This window comes from Seriola lalandi, unplaced genomic scaffold (assembly GCF_002814215.2).
Source record: "Seriola lalandi dorsalis isolate HSWRI2012SDOR001 ecotype SW California unplaced genomic scaffold, Sedor1 jcf7180002054795, whole genome shotgun sequence".
Taxonomy (NCBI): Eukaryota; Metazoa; Chordata; class Actinopteri; order Carangiformes; family Carangidae; genus Seriola; species Seriola lalandi.
In genome coordinates, this window is record NW_019525348.1 from 3380504 (window position 1) to 3395460 (window position 14957).

Below are 14957 nucleotides of genomic sequence, written 5' to 3' on the forward strand. Positions count from 1 at the left end.
CCCCACTATGCTGACAAGCAGCCCGGAGCTATGGCCGCAGAAGAGGTAACGTGTGGCATTTTCTCTGGGGTTCTGCTTGCCATGCCGGCCGTGTCTCTCTCCGAGGCTGAGGGGGGTCTTATAGTGTGGTGTCACTATCTGCTTTTCATCTGTGCTGTGATTGAATGAAATCATATTAATTTCGACACACCGTTTTCCGTGTTGTGCATTTAATCAAAGATGGGACGAGGGTCCACCAAATCTGTCCATATGAATTTTGTTTTGCTTGATGGTGAGAGGGAGAAAAACAGTCTGCCAATTTCCTTTTTTCTCCATTCTGAGTCAGTGTTCTACCTCTTATATTTATATGAACAACAGTGCAAAGTAGGGATGTTGTATTGCAAATGCATCCTGGTACAACATGGATGCACCCCCCTTTTTTTCCAGAGTCAACTGCAATGTAATTCTTCCACCAAATTAAACACTAAATCTTCTGAAATGTTAAAGCATTTTTGGTTGCAGTGCTTCCAAATTGAACTTTCACGAAGGAGTACGCTGACTCAGAAGTGATTCATCATCTGGATGGCAAAGATGGGTGCTTCCAACATGGCTCATCTCTGATTTGTTGTGCTTCTTAACTAATTGTGTCTTTCTTTAGCAAGGGGGAAGGCTGCTGTGTGACATTTGTAAGATCAATGAAATATCGGGCCCGGGGTTATATGTTTTAATTGTTGTACGGCGCAGTGAACAATGTCTGAATCAAATTGAGGAGTATTTCTTACAATGTGACAATTTAATTTTTTACCACATTTCTCAAAAGGTCAAATCTCGACCCTGCTAAACAAAGAGAGACAAATGTGGTTGTACTTTGTAGAACATACTTGGACATTCAACATCACAATCAGAAAATACACTGGAATATTAAGACCAGAGGAAACCTCCCAGTGTTTTGTCTAGACTTCCACAGGCTCAATGTGTCCGACTGGGAGGCTTTTACTATAACCACTGTCATTACCGGCTGATCCACTTTATGTCCAAATTATGTGGCTACCTGGACATTACACACACATGTGATTGTTGAACATCTTATTTTAAACACATGGGTATTAATATGCTGCTTTAACATCACCATCCACTCCTGTGGGAACGCTTTCAACATGAATTTGGAACCTGGGAAAAATTTTATGTTCATGGGTGTCTCATACTTTTGGCTACATTATGGGTTTTTTTGTGTTTGTAGTTTTTTCATATTGGTTCCCTTTTTTTTCAAATATAACATGATAGAATCATATTATCTGTGGGAAAAGATAAGAGACTTTTCAGTTTGCAGTTGCAGCTGTGGCCTTTACACCTCTGCACCAAATGAAGATGTGATCACCTGGGAATTTTTATAGTGTTAATAATCTATTGCATGGTATTGAGAGATTTCCTGATTTAATCTGATCACGTTTTATTACGCCTCAGTGCCGGCAACATCTGTGGCCGGAGGCATTATGTTTTCAGGTACGGACCGAGTATCTGAAAACATAATGTATGTACATACAGTACTTCCTCTTCTCCTGAACGTAATGTCTCAGTTATGCCCTGAGAGAATTTCTTCCAATTGCAGAAACATTCACTTGGACTCAAAGATGAAGTGATTAGAATTCTAAGGTCAAGGTCACTGTGACCTCATAAAATACGTTTTTGGCCATAACAACAATTAATCCACTAATTATGATGCAATTTAACACAGATGTCTAACAGGATAAAATGACAAGTGATAACATTTTATATCCAAAAGGACAAAGGTCAACTTCACTGTGACATCATAGTGTTCTGCAAAAAACACATCCGGCCATTACTCAACGCTGTAACTCAGGAAGGGGAGATTGTGACCATGTTTCCTGTAACTTGACAGGTTGGCGGAGGCGAGGAGATAATTCTAGCTTAGCATATTTATAAAATGAGAGTCAGACTAGATGTGTTTAGAGGTTAAAGAAAGGCAGATAATCATTCACATTGTTGAAAAACTGAGTTTAGTCAGAATTGTGATTGTAACCTCAATATCCAAACTGATTTTGCTACGTTAATGTTTTCCAGATGTGTTTAATTCACTCCATCTCTCACACCCTCCCTCCCTTCTTACTTCACACTCTTGTACCTCTCTGTCCCCCCCCTCCCCCCGTTGTCCCTGTCTGTCCTCCTGGTGTCCGTCTTTCTCTTTTCCTGTCCTCCCAGGTCGTTCCTGTCTTTTTCCCTTTGAAGATGGTTTCCTCGACGACGGCCATGGTGACCCCTCCTTGACCCCGGGCCTGAACTCGCCAACCCGCTGTCAGAACGGGGAGAGGATGGAGCGCTACTCCAGGAAGGTCTTCGTCGGAGGCCTTCCCCCTGACATTGATGAAGGTAAACAAAAGGACACACAGCTGGAAGCTTCTCGGCACAATCTCTGCCCACTAACAGTTACACAGAATTATTTGAGGCCGGTTTAAGAGCACCTTGACACTCCTTGTTAAGGATAATACATTTACACTCTATTTAGCCATGGTAAAACTCTGTGGAAAAGCCGGGGTTTGCTGTATAGTTTGAAAGTTTTACAGCAATGACTCAGACTTTTGACAGTTAAAGGAGTAGTTTGACATTATCCTTGTTTGCTTTCTTGCCAGGAGTTAGCTGAGCATAGCAGAAAAACTGGAAATGAATGGAAACTGCCCCCAGCCAAAATATAGTCTGGCACATCACCTTGCTGTTTTTATGATACTATGGTTTTTGTATGGATTAAAACAAGATATAATGTTGTTACCGTCATACACAGCCAGGTTAGCTGCTCCCCCTGTTTCCAGTCTTTGTGCTAAACTAACCAGTTGCCTGTGGTAGACTCATATTATCACAAAGTTATGAGATCTTGTCATCAAACTCTCAAAAAAGTAAGATAATAAGTCGGTTTTCCAAAATGTTGAAGAATTATTTTAAGGTCACCTTGACAATTCTTGTTGGGGGAAGAATTTTATTCAGAATTTAGCCACTGTGAACTTGTATTAGACAGTTTTAGTTTTGTTGTGGAGTTTAAAACCTTTACACTAATGAGTCTTAACCAATAACCACATTTTTGGCAATTTATCAGAGTAAAAATATTATTTAGTGACCAGACCAGAGCCATAATCATTTCTGATTTTACATGTACAGTATAGGCCTCAGAGAAATGCCAATAAAAACAAAAATATATTTAAAAAGTCACCTGCAATGTTTTAGTCTAATGTCTGCGGCCAGTTATGTTATAGACCTGTAATTGTTTCCACCAGCTCTGGAGCATGTCACAGAGTCTAAGGTTAATATGGAATGTTTACTTTCATATGCGTCTACACCGGTGAACAAGCACATGAATGGATGCACAATACGTGCCCTTAGCCGGCTGAAAAATTCATGAGTTTCCACAGCACGAGTCGGCCCAGTTCAGACTGGATGTGCTCGGCCCGTGTTCCTGTTTAATGCAGTGGCTACTACTGCAGCAGGAACATGGCAAAAAATAGAAACCGTGCCTGTCTCAGCACCAGCTGCGGCTCCGCATAGAGTCCTTCATATGCATATTGCATGAACAGACATGAATGTTATCTTATCATGTCGTGAACGAATCATTCATGTCAGGGTTTTTTTTTTTTTTCTGTTCTCTTCATTTTTACAGATGAAATCACCAACAGTTTCCGTCGCTACGGGCACCTGGTGGTCGACTGGCCCCACAAAGCTGAGAGCAAATCCTACTTCCCACCTAAAGGTAACAACCGTTTCTCACAGCATTATCTGTGTTTTCCCATTAGATCAAAGTCTACACTAATAAATATCGCATCGGGTGCGTCGCCATGGTAGAGTTTTATAAAGAATCATATTACCCAGAATTCGTGGCTCATGCTGGGCAAGCACGGCGGTGTCTGTTTATCTGAGAAACCCCCTGTGGTCACCTCACAGAAGGACTCACACCGTGTATAATGACTCCATAACTTGCCACCAGGAGTTTTGACCCAAGAAGTGTTTGCGTGAGTGAGTACCTGAGGAGTGGTGAAAGTTTTTTCCACTTTTCTGTGCAGCCTCTCGGGTGTCGTTTTTTGGGCAGGTGATCGGAGCAGCACCACCCTCTTCCAAAGCCCCTGCATCATTCCCTCCGGCCCAGGAGCTGCCGTGTGTCATATTAGGGAAGCTATTATAGACGCTCTGGAAATAACTGACATTCCATAGGCAGATGGTAATATGCTACATCTGGAGGACCTGCGAAAATCTCTGCCAGTTTCTCCCCCACTCTCAATTTTCAACATCCAGTTTTTTTTCTTTTTTTTTAGCTTGGGAGGATTATTTTGAATAGGCTTGGCTCTACTAATATCCAAAGCCAAGAGGAAAAATGCAGCATCCTTTTAGGGGAATGAATGAGCTTACGGTGGCTGGAGGACGCCGCCATGTAAGGGGAGGAGACGTGGGACTAGTGATTTGTGTAGAATTCATCTCTCACTCTCATTTAAACCCCCCCCCCTCACTCCAAAACTCCAAGGGAAACTGCTAAAATATCCTGTTTATATCACTCTCTCCATATTAACTGGCAACGGAGCTTGGACAGACGCCCGGTGACAGAGTTCTTTGCGCTAATAGCTTCAGGGTTGAGAGCAAGTGCATATCTGCATGTGTATGGGAGTGCGTCCTCCTGTTGTGTGGACCTTGTAACGGCTGATTTACAAATGTGGGATTCACATCAAGAGGTCAGCGGCCTCTCCTCGCGTTAAACGTCCTTCCAAGCTTGACCGAATGGAAGATAGTTGTCACTTTCCATCCTGCTTCACATTTAACTGCTGGCAGTGTGCGTCTGGACAGTTATGAAAGTGTTTTGGTTTATAGATGACTCATATTGTGGCTCAGTCCGACTTCAGGGACAGGGTAAGACTCATTTGGTGCTCGGAGAGGACTGGAGGAAGTAGGAGCTAGCTGCGCTCTTTGCTCGTATTTTTCAATACATTTTTTTCCATCCAATTCTATTATTTACGTGTGACTTATTATCAGGCATCATCTGTCCGCAACTTTTCTATGTCTTTGAGCAAGAGGTTAGCAATGTTTCCTTAAAGTTAAAATTTCATGATATTGATTTCATGATATATACTACATTTGAGAAAGAGCAAGGGAGGGTCTTTTAACCTTTTCGCATTACAGTTTTATATTTTCTTTCACTCATCCTTTGAAAGATTCAGTGTTACATTAAATCAAATGGTTACATCAAATAGTCACATTAATAACGCTAATGTTGCTCATTTAGCGACTGGTTATTTGTGGCTGGAACAAGACGCTCCATTTTGTTATGGTTGCCATAAATTTGGCAATTGGTAATTACACTTCTAATGTGCAATTTGGTGTCTAGAGAACATATTAAGGTTTACATAGGAGTATACTGTCTTAAATTCTTACTGCACATTTAGTTATGAATTAGACACATGAAATGTGTAAAATATGGGACCTTTAATGTCATCATATTAAAGCTCAACAGCACTAAAAGGAGAGAGAATATTACACTTGTATTTACTAGCTGGCCTGCTGGATGTGTAAATAGGTAATCGCTTTCTAACACATTCGTCGTCATATCACCTTCATGAGGAGACAATATGTCAATGTTGTGTGACCAAAACTGAGCGAATACAGCTTTAAATTATACCAGTGTTATCTTAAACAGCACTGTATGACGACTGTGCTCCGGTCACCGCGATGCTGCCGCTCACACCCTCTCCTGTTGCCCACTGTCATTAGCTGTTGTTAGCAATAAGCTTGAAATGATAGGGAGCTATTTCTGTCTGTAATTGGGGAGAGAAGGAGGAGGAGGCGATGCTGTCTATAAACTGCTACAAATGCTAACGCTCACGTCAGACTGCAGTAACACTGTGTCACACTCGTCTTACGGCTTCAAAAGGTTACAACTGAAGTTTGCTTTTTGACTGCAGCCAGTCATCATTTTTTTTTATTTATTTTTTTTATAATGTCATGAGGTCTGTACATTCAAAACAAGAAGCCTGTGTTTTCTCTCTTTGCCATGTAACGTGGATGGAGCAGGGTTTGAAGAGTGGCAGCAGGGAAGTGCTGAGGGGGCAACAGTTGCAGTGTGACATCCTGCTGCGTTTCTCAGGCCTCAGTTTATCTTTTCACCCTCTTGTTGGATTATATCCAGTGAGTGACTTCTTCAAATTGAGATGATTAGCGATGCTTGGTTTCACCCCCTTCCTCTACACTATGACTGACTACTCTTCAATTGCTCCTAAGCCTCTGGGTCCGCATTTGTTTTGAGGAGAGCAGATGCTTGTGTCTCCCTCCATCCATCCTGCCAAGTCCTCCAAGTCTTCTTCCTCCTCTCCTCCTCTCCCCTCATCGTGTGAGCTGCTGTCAGCAGTCGGTGTGTTTACGTTTTGTGGCAGAGTTACAGCCCTCTGCAGATTTCTTCCTCCCTCCCTACTCTCTCGGGATGTATAGTATACATGGAGGTTTGGCTTTCACGGAAAACTGCCTGCAGACTTTTGGAGCTGACCTAAGTTTTCTGCAGGTTTGCTGTCTTGTTTGTTCCCATGTTTTTCTGATATGTTTCTCACTGGGGCTGACCTGTGTGGAATAAATCTGGAGTCGTTTGCTGAGCATGAAAAGATAAGCCTGGATTTAAATGTCACTATTAAAGCCAGAGAGATGCGACCGTGCTCGCTCAGTTTATCTAGTCATCATGGATTGGATTTCTGCAAAGTCAGCATAACTTTCAGTCGATGAGGTAATGGAGAGAAGAGGATATCAAAGTGGAGCTTTGATACAGCAGTGGAGAGATGTTTATTTCTTGGAACAGATGTTGTCACCATCAGCTAGCTCCAATTACCAACTGAATACTACATTTCTTTTTTTCACATTATGAGAACAACAGGCAAAGAACATACAAGTAACAAACAAACTAAAGACGAAAGGAGAGAAGAGAGGTCTTGAGATGATCAGCAAGTCTGGGCAAATTTGCCAAATTTAAAACCAAATATTGCATGTTACATACAATAATTATGAAAGATCTGTGTCATTGGCTAAATAAACTCACTGTTCTTCCCATTGTTTTTCTCCCAGTTCCTTTGGAGTTACATGGAGTAAGTCATTTGTTCTAGAAGAATATTGATAAGATATTAGCATTTTCTGCAGGTTTCGTCTTGAGCTCTGATTTATTGTATTTGATTTTCATGGTAGGAATAGTTAAACATTTTCATAAATGCACTCATCTGCCGTCTTGCAGAGAGTTAGACGAGACGATTGATTTCACTCTGGTGTCCGAGCAACCGCCAGCAGCTGTTAGCTTAGCTTAGCCTAGCATAGGGTCTGGAAACGGGGGGAGAAAGCTACAGCTCTGTCCAAAGGAAACTAAATCTGACCACCAGCACCTATTCAACTCACTAGTTAACAAGTTATATCTCATTGAATCCGTACAGGAACTGAAGTGTGAAGATGACATGTTGTGGTTAGTTGAGAAGATTGATACCACTCATGCCCATATGCTAAAGAGAGGACATGGTTAGGTTATCTTAGCACTAGCCCTCAGCCAAGAAATAGTCCAGCACATAACCCAGATTTAATTTATAAGGGTGCTCACAAGTGATTATTAGTGATCTTTAGAGGTGTTGGTTGCCAGATTTTGTAACTTCTGGCAGTTTCCCCCACTTCCATTCTCTGTGAACATACAGACATGAGAGTGGTCTCAAAACTATTCCATTACTACCTGTCTACCATTTACACCAGTAAAGCACAGCCTCATACTAATTTTAGGTAGCAGTTTGTGGTTAAGTGGTAACAATTAGTGAGTTAATGTGTCTGTCTTTACAGTAATTGTCATCAGGTTGTTGTTGAGGTAAACGTTTCTCTCCCCATGAGTCAAACTGTTGGCCTCGGCTACAGGAAAAGACTCGGGCCTGCATGAGGTCATCGGTTTTTTGCCTGCAGGACCCACGAGGTGCTCTGCCTATCGTTTGCCCGTAAACACTCGCTCTTTTAGGATGGAAAATGCTGCGGATGTACGTATTCTCACCCTCCCCGGACAGTGCTGGGAGCTCAGCAGCAAAGCCCCTATAAATCTCAGGCACGAGCCACTGCAGATCTGCGCTCTCCTCCCGTGGTGTAAGCCTCTGCACTGCGCAAGGCTGATGGAAAAAGAGACAGATCCAAGCACCGTTCAGACTAAATATCAGAGCGCTAAAGTGGCATAGTGCCCTATGGAATCTGGTCCAGTCTGCTTTAATGGGAGGTTTTATGCTTTTTTTTTTTTTTTTTTTTTTATATAACACACGCCTGTAACCTGGGATCTTGGCAAGCACCCTGTTACAAAGTGATGTATAAAATTTTAAGCATCATATTCCACTTAAACTGAACTGTAATACAGTCCATTTGCATGAATAATGACACCACCGGAGCTTTTTATGATTGTAAAATTCTTGAAGTTTTCTTTTTTTTTTATCACTGATCTCTATTTAGAAAATTAAATTTGCCTCAACTGTAAATTTGATATTGCCGTGACAGGTTTGAATGACGTAATAGAAGCTAACACAGCACCATTACAGTACGGTCAGTGTGATATTGAGTGTAGGACATGGAGATGATCGTGTGACTTTCCAGGTCTGTCGCATCAGTTTTTTAACTTTCTAACAGTAGCAGCTCTGCGTCTGTCTCTGCCTTTATATCCCCCTGACTCCCCCTGCCCTCCCCATCCCCTCCCATGTATTTATGTATTTTCGACCTCTCTGTTTGTAAAGCAGTCATTCATGCTCCCCTTCCCTTCCCACCTTTTTCTCACTTTTTCCCCCCCTCTCTCTTTCCACGTGTCTCACTCCTCTCCCCCTCCTTCTTCTCTCTCTCTCCCCCTCTCTCTCTCTCTCTCTGCCCCTCTCCTGCCCTGGGTCATGGAACACGCTGTTCCCTCCTTCAGACTGTATGAGCTGCTGGCTAGCTCTGCCTTTTCATGCCGTTTGTGTGTGTGACTGTGTGACTGTGTGACTGTGTGACTGTGTTTGTGTGTGTGTGTGTGTGTGTGTGCGTGTGTGTGCAAGACTGCAGTTGTTCTCTGTTGTTTCTCTGAGGCGGGATGTCAGTGTTAAACCACATGATTTCTCCCAATGACAAACCCTCTTTATGTAACCCAGCAACATAGAGACAGGGGTCCTATGTCGGGTGATGACGAGGCGCGTGGAGGAAGATGACGATGCACAAAATCCTCTTTATGTCCAGTCTAATTGTGCATTTCTTGGGGCCGGTCCAGAGAGGAGTCGGCTCTCTGGTCGCCCAGAGAGACAGAGATTAGTTGGTCACTTAAAGCAGCTGACTGTGATTAGCTTTGCATTGAGAATATTTAGTTTTGCCCGCAGTGGAACAGCTTGTTAGTTGTTGTGAGAAAAAACATTAAAGCCCCACTGAGGTTGTTAGTCTGTTACTTGACTCTACAGGGCTCATCACAAGAACCACTAAAAACGTTTAATTAGTAAAAGCCTCTGTGGATACTTTGCATAAGACTAGATGCTACAATCCCCTTACACTGAGTATGTTAATGTCTTAGCATGGAGCAAAGTATTATATTGATCCAAAAGGGACACGTGGAGGATTATGGTGCCTATGTTACTTTGTGCTTCAGTCCTTGTGAGGACACGCACGCCTCCTTATGCACCTGCTTCTCCGTACTCACCGCCTTCTCTGCTCTTACTATCATTGTTACAACACCATTTTTTTCTCTTGATGGCATATTTCTGTTCATATTCCTCTTCCTATTCCCCATTCCTATTCCTATTCATGTTCCTGTTGCTGTTCCTATTTAACACCTTTTGAGTAAGTTAATTATGACAAGGATTTTTCATTTGAGGCTGTATATGTTTTTTTTAATTCTCAATTTCAATGATTTAGCTAAAGTCATGTTATTGGAGTGGTAACGCTGGTCAGCAACAAGGTGATTTATCTTGACAGAATTATGACTTTGTAGAATCAATATCTGTTTCAGACGGCTGAATGTGGGGCACACAGAGAGACTGTGGGCTGTCTAATGTTCTCTCTCTTATCTCTCTTCATTTTATGGTTGCAACGACCCAAGGTTTTTAGTATCCATTTATCTTAAATTTATTTTCTTGTTTCACAGATTAATCGTTTTTCGTTTTTTCAGAAAATGTAAGAATATAGTGAAAAAACCCAAATGACATGATATGATTACATGGTCATATTGCCTTATTTCTTCAACCAACAGTTTACTGTCATGTATGAAGTAGACGAGCAGTGAATCCTCACATTTACAAAGCTTTAACCAGCAAATGTTTGGAGCTCTCTGCTCGAAAAATAACTGAAACAGTTTTACGTTCGGTGGATGCCATGAAGATGCTGCCGTTAGATCCTATTTCTAATCTGTGCACATAGATGGTTTTCTTACACGTCGGTCTCTTCATATAATAATGCTGAAGCTTTGTGCATCATATGGTGATCTACAGAAATGTCTGCACATATAGATGCAAATGTCAGAAATTGTCATCGCTGCTCTAGTCAGGTCGCCAAGTCATTGTGACAGGGTACGTCACAGGCATCAGAACACACATCACACACACACACACGCAGTCTAGACCAGACAAAAGCCATCTCTCAGGGCAGCAGCTGTCTGAGTCCTCATGAGGACACACACACACACACTCTTGCGTACGCACCTGCTTTTATCCGCTCCACCTTTGATGCTCTCGCTCTTCTTTCTTGTACTGCTTTTATTCACCCCCGCTCTCCCTCCCCTCTACAGCAGCACACCCTTCCTCCCTCATTGCCCTGACACACACACACACACACACACACTCAGACGTATCCACATACCACAGTTGACTGGGTCTGTCGAGTCAGGCTTTTTCCTTTTTTTCTCCTCCTTTCTCCTCATCTCATCTGCAGCAGCTCCACTCAGGAATGTTAAAAACATGACAGTTGCACATTCTTCTTTGCCGATTTTCACTCACGCATCTGTTGACATAAGCGTGTGTGTCTGCATTTGTGTGTGTGTGTGTTAATGATCGTGTGCACTTGTGCATACCTACCAATCCCGCTTGCACCGCTCAGACAGCAGCTCATATTCCCCTGACTCATGGGTGCCACAGGTGGTGCTGGGCTTCTGCTAACGTAATCAGAGCAATGCAGTAATAATTTAGGAGCCATTCAGAGGTGGCTGCGTGCACCCGGTGTCTGCGGCTTTTCTGACAGCATCGCAGATACATTCACATTGATCTTTTGGCTGTCAGAGAGTGGATTTGAGCTCTCGACTCTTGTATTTTCATCCTCTCTCAGTGTGCTGTGTTCATTTTGTTCAGCCCATAAATCAGAGCGCCGTTGCTCACCGACCCCTGTAGCAGCGTGTGATAGATGTTCCCCTATTGAGCCGGTTCTCTGTCCCTCCCAAAACGGCTTAATAGCTCTGACCTTGGATAAGGTCTTTGCTCTCGATGCTAAATAATTCAATAGTACAGAGTGACTGTCTGAATTACTCTTTCTTTCTGCCTTGAGACACCACCAAACTCTCTCCACCTGACCCACCTTTCAGGGCAGATCTGCAGTGTGTTAGGCTGATCAATTTTGCATGGTTCCTTTAGGAGCGGGGCACTTTCAGCCATTTAATCTGAGGCAGCGCGAGCAGCAAGCTGCCGGCTGCAGAGCGTCTTATGGAAACAGAGCGAGGCGAGCGAGGACAGACGAACAGGTCACAAGGTCGTTTGCCTGTGTGGAGACCAAGTTGTCTGAAACTACAAATAACAAGGGGGAAAAAATTGTGAGGCTCAGTCATGGGATTGTGACTCGTATAATGTAGACACTGTAAAAAAAGAAGAAAAAAATACTCATGTCTATGTATTCTTGTCCAGAAGGCAGAGTTTAAAGTGTCATAGTCACAAGGTTATGACTGTTAAATGCAGCAGATGTAGTTTCTGTTGGTGAGCATCTGCTTTTTTTTTTTCTTTTCTTAAGATCCATGTTTGTTCTTCTTTCCAGGCTACGCCTTCCTGCTCTTCCAGGAAGAGACCTCTGTTCAAGCTTTGATTGACGCCTGCATCGAGGAGGACGGCAAGCTCTACCTGTGTGTGTCCAGTCCCACCATCAAAGACAAACCGGTGAGTCGCAGACATTCATTATTTTTTATTATTGATCTATTTTTGTTTCAGCTGCAATTGCAATGACAATTTCATTATGTTTTATATGATAAAACCGGTAGATTTATGTTGTGACATGTCCACCTTTCCCCCCCATCTGTCCTAAACTTTTATTCGGACCCAGAATTTTGTGCGGTCATGAATGATTGGCTGTTCGGTCATAAACTGAAGTATGGGACAAAGTGAATTGTATAAGGATTGCTAAAACATTTACAGGAAGTTTAATTACTGCATTTCTTCCTTCTTTCATACCCAGGTCCAGATCCGTCCCTGGAACCTGAGCGACAGTGACTTTGTCATGGACGGCTCCCAGCCTCTTGACCCCCGCAAGACCATCTTTGTAGGGGGAGTGCCACGGCCTCTGCGTGCAGGTAACTGACTACTTTGAATGGACTATGTTTTTTTGTTTTTTGTTTTTTGTTTTTTTTTGAGGTCCCCCAAAAGCCTCTAAATTGGATTCCTAACATCGACTGGCATGGAGCGCAGAGCCTGGAGGCCGTAATGAAAAGTTCTCCCTGTGAGAAAGCAATCCTCTACTTGGGTTTCCAGGACGCTGGCCAAGTGGTCGTCATGTTAAGAATTCATGGTGTAATGGAAGGCTCAGTCTTTCTGTTCTTGGGATAAACATTGCTGGCTTGTCTGCAATGTGACCCCTACTAATTATACCAGCAGATTGAGACTGCCGCTCTGATGAATAGTGCAGGAGGGTAGATTTTTACGTCAGTTAATAACAGCGTCAATCAAAAAAGTTAAACCTCTTCTTTTCGTTTTTTTTAAGAGACGCTGAAGGCTTTCAATTTGAGGACAAAAGCAAACAGTCTTTCACTCACAAAAACTCCTGAGGACGAGGCAGCAGCACTAATCCCCCCCCCCCCCATCTTTTCCTCCCTTCCTCTCCACAGTGGAGCTGGCTATGATCATGGACCGGCTGTATGGAGGTGTTTGCTACGCTGGCATCGACACCGACCCGGAGCTCAAATACCCAAAGGGAGCCGGCCGCGTGGCCTTCTCCAATCAGCAGAGCTACATTGCTGCCATCAGCGCTCGCTTCGTTCAGCTGCAGCACAATGACATAGACAAAAGGGTGAGCGGGTTCATGCACTTCATTCACAATATCCTTCCTCTGAAAGAAAGCAGCATCCCCACCACAGCTGAGGTTTTCACAGTCACTCCTATGGCATGCAGCAGAGCTGAACTCAGCCTGAGCCCTCTCCCATGTATCAGAGCTTTCATTATAGCCGGGGTTTTCAGCCAACGTCTCCGCACAGCCTACAATAACGGAAGGCCGGGCCTGGCTGTGTAATCACTAAGGCCTATGGGTGCGGGAGTCCCGACAGATGTTTCAAGTTGCAGACACATAGGGTTGGTTTAATTATAGTAGTTCCCTATACATGTATATCCACCGGGGCTGTGCTGCAGCCTGCTTATTTTAGGCACGCCGGCCAATTGCAGCGGGACAGATCGTGACCGAGAGAGACTGGTTGTCGGCCAGGGAGCCGAGCCTCTTTAGGGCGGGGCGGTCCACCCTTCCTCAGCTATCACCATCTATCTTCAAGGGGGGGGTTCTTTGTGGGAGTGTCTTTATTTTGACTGGAACCGGGGTGGAAAACAAATGACGTTCAAAACAAGTCAAAGAGAATAAAACTAAAGACCTTCCTTTAAAAAAAAAAAACAAAAAAAAAAAAAAACAGCTTTTTGAACCACAATTGATTATCTTTTATTTTCAAGAATCAAGTCAACTTAAAGCTAGTGACAAAAATGCTGAATGTTGACAGAAATGACACTGTTAAAGAATCTGTATTCATTGCAGAATCCCCGTTAGCTTGACATCAGAGTCGTGCTTTGGAACAAGGATTCCTGTTGTTGTCACATTTCTTTTTAATTTTCTCTTTCTCACCTTCAACAATAACAAATCCATCACTGCACACGGCTCCTGATGATATCACATAGGAGCTTATCACCTCTGGATTCATGTCCACAGAGTTGATATCGGTGTGTAATAACACTGCAGCACTGCCCGTCCTTCCTCTCAGTTTACTTGTGTACGGTTGTGGCTCACAGCAGTGGATGTTGCAGTGTAGTTGTTGCAGAGTTTAGCTGAGAATGATGGCGTCCCACTGTTGAAGGATTTGATAACCTTTCATTTTGTGGCCACACTCTAACAAGGTTAGCATCCGCCCCCTGCTCTCTCATGCACTGAGGCGTCTCCATGGAGACTGAGCTCTCATTTCTAGTCCCCTGGCTTAGTGGTCAAACTCATTTCACTGGTGGACGGGAGGATACCTGCCTCGACTTTATTTTAGAAAATTGCATGTCAGGCTGGTGGCTTAAAGGAGCTAACACACCTGGATCCACCCAGCTGTTATTTTAGCACATTGATATATTATTTGTGCTTGGGTTTACAGTGTATTGATCTGACATAGAAAACTAGCACAAAATTTAATGGGTCAGAAGAAGATGATTTTGTTTTAATCCATGTTTGTGGAAGATCATAAACTAAACTCTACCTGTCGCTCTCCTTCCCAGGTGGAGGTGAAGCCATACGTCCTGGATGACCAGATGTGTGATGAGTGCCAGGGGGCGCGCTGCGGGGGGAAGTTCGCCCCCTTCTTCTGTGCCAACGTCACCTGCCTGCAGTACTACTGTGAGTACTGCTGGGCGAGCATCCACTCGCGAGCCGGCCGAGAGTTTCACAAGCCACTGGTGAAGGAAGGGGGCGACCGCCCTCGACACGTGTCCTTCCGCTGGAGCTGAGGGGGGTCACGAGTCAGCCCTGCCCCGGCGAACCCACACCTGACCCCTGAAAAAAAAAAAAAAAAGTGT

At 43.5% G+C, this 14957-nt stretch overlaps 1 protein-coding gene across 8 annotated transcripts in view; it reads left to right on the forward strand.

The window, feature by feature from the left end:
* cpeb3 (cytoplasmic polyadenylation element binding protein 3) overlaps positions 1–14953 on the forward strand; it is a 39189-nt gene extending 24236 nt beyond the window's left edge. For 6 of the 8 annotated variants that reach the window (XM_023425853.2, XM_023425856.2, XM_023425857.2 and 3 more), the window contains 7 exons: positions 22–45; positions 2200–2367; positions 3644–3733; positions 11977–12095; positions 12391–12505; positions 13037–13218; positions 14661–14953. In XM_023425853.2, coding sequence (XP_023281621.1) covers positions 22–45; positions 2200–2367; positions 3644–3733; positions 11977–12095; positions 12391–12505; positions 13037–13218; positions 14661–14888 — 926 coding nt within the window. In that variant the 3' untranslated portion in view covers positions 14889–14953. The remainder of the gene's footprint in view (positions 1–21; positions 46–2199; positions 2368–3643; positions 3734–11976; positions 12096–12390; positions 12506–13036; positions 13219–14660) is intronic. The other 2 variants (XM_087179195.1, XM_023425855.2) reach the window with 1 other exon arrangement.
* Positions 14954–14957: the final 4 nt, after the last annotated feature.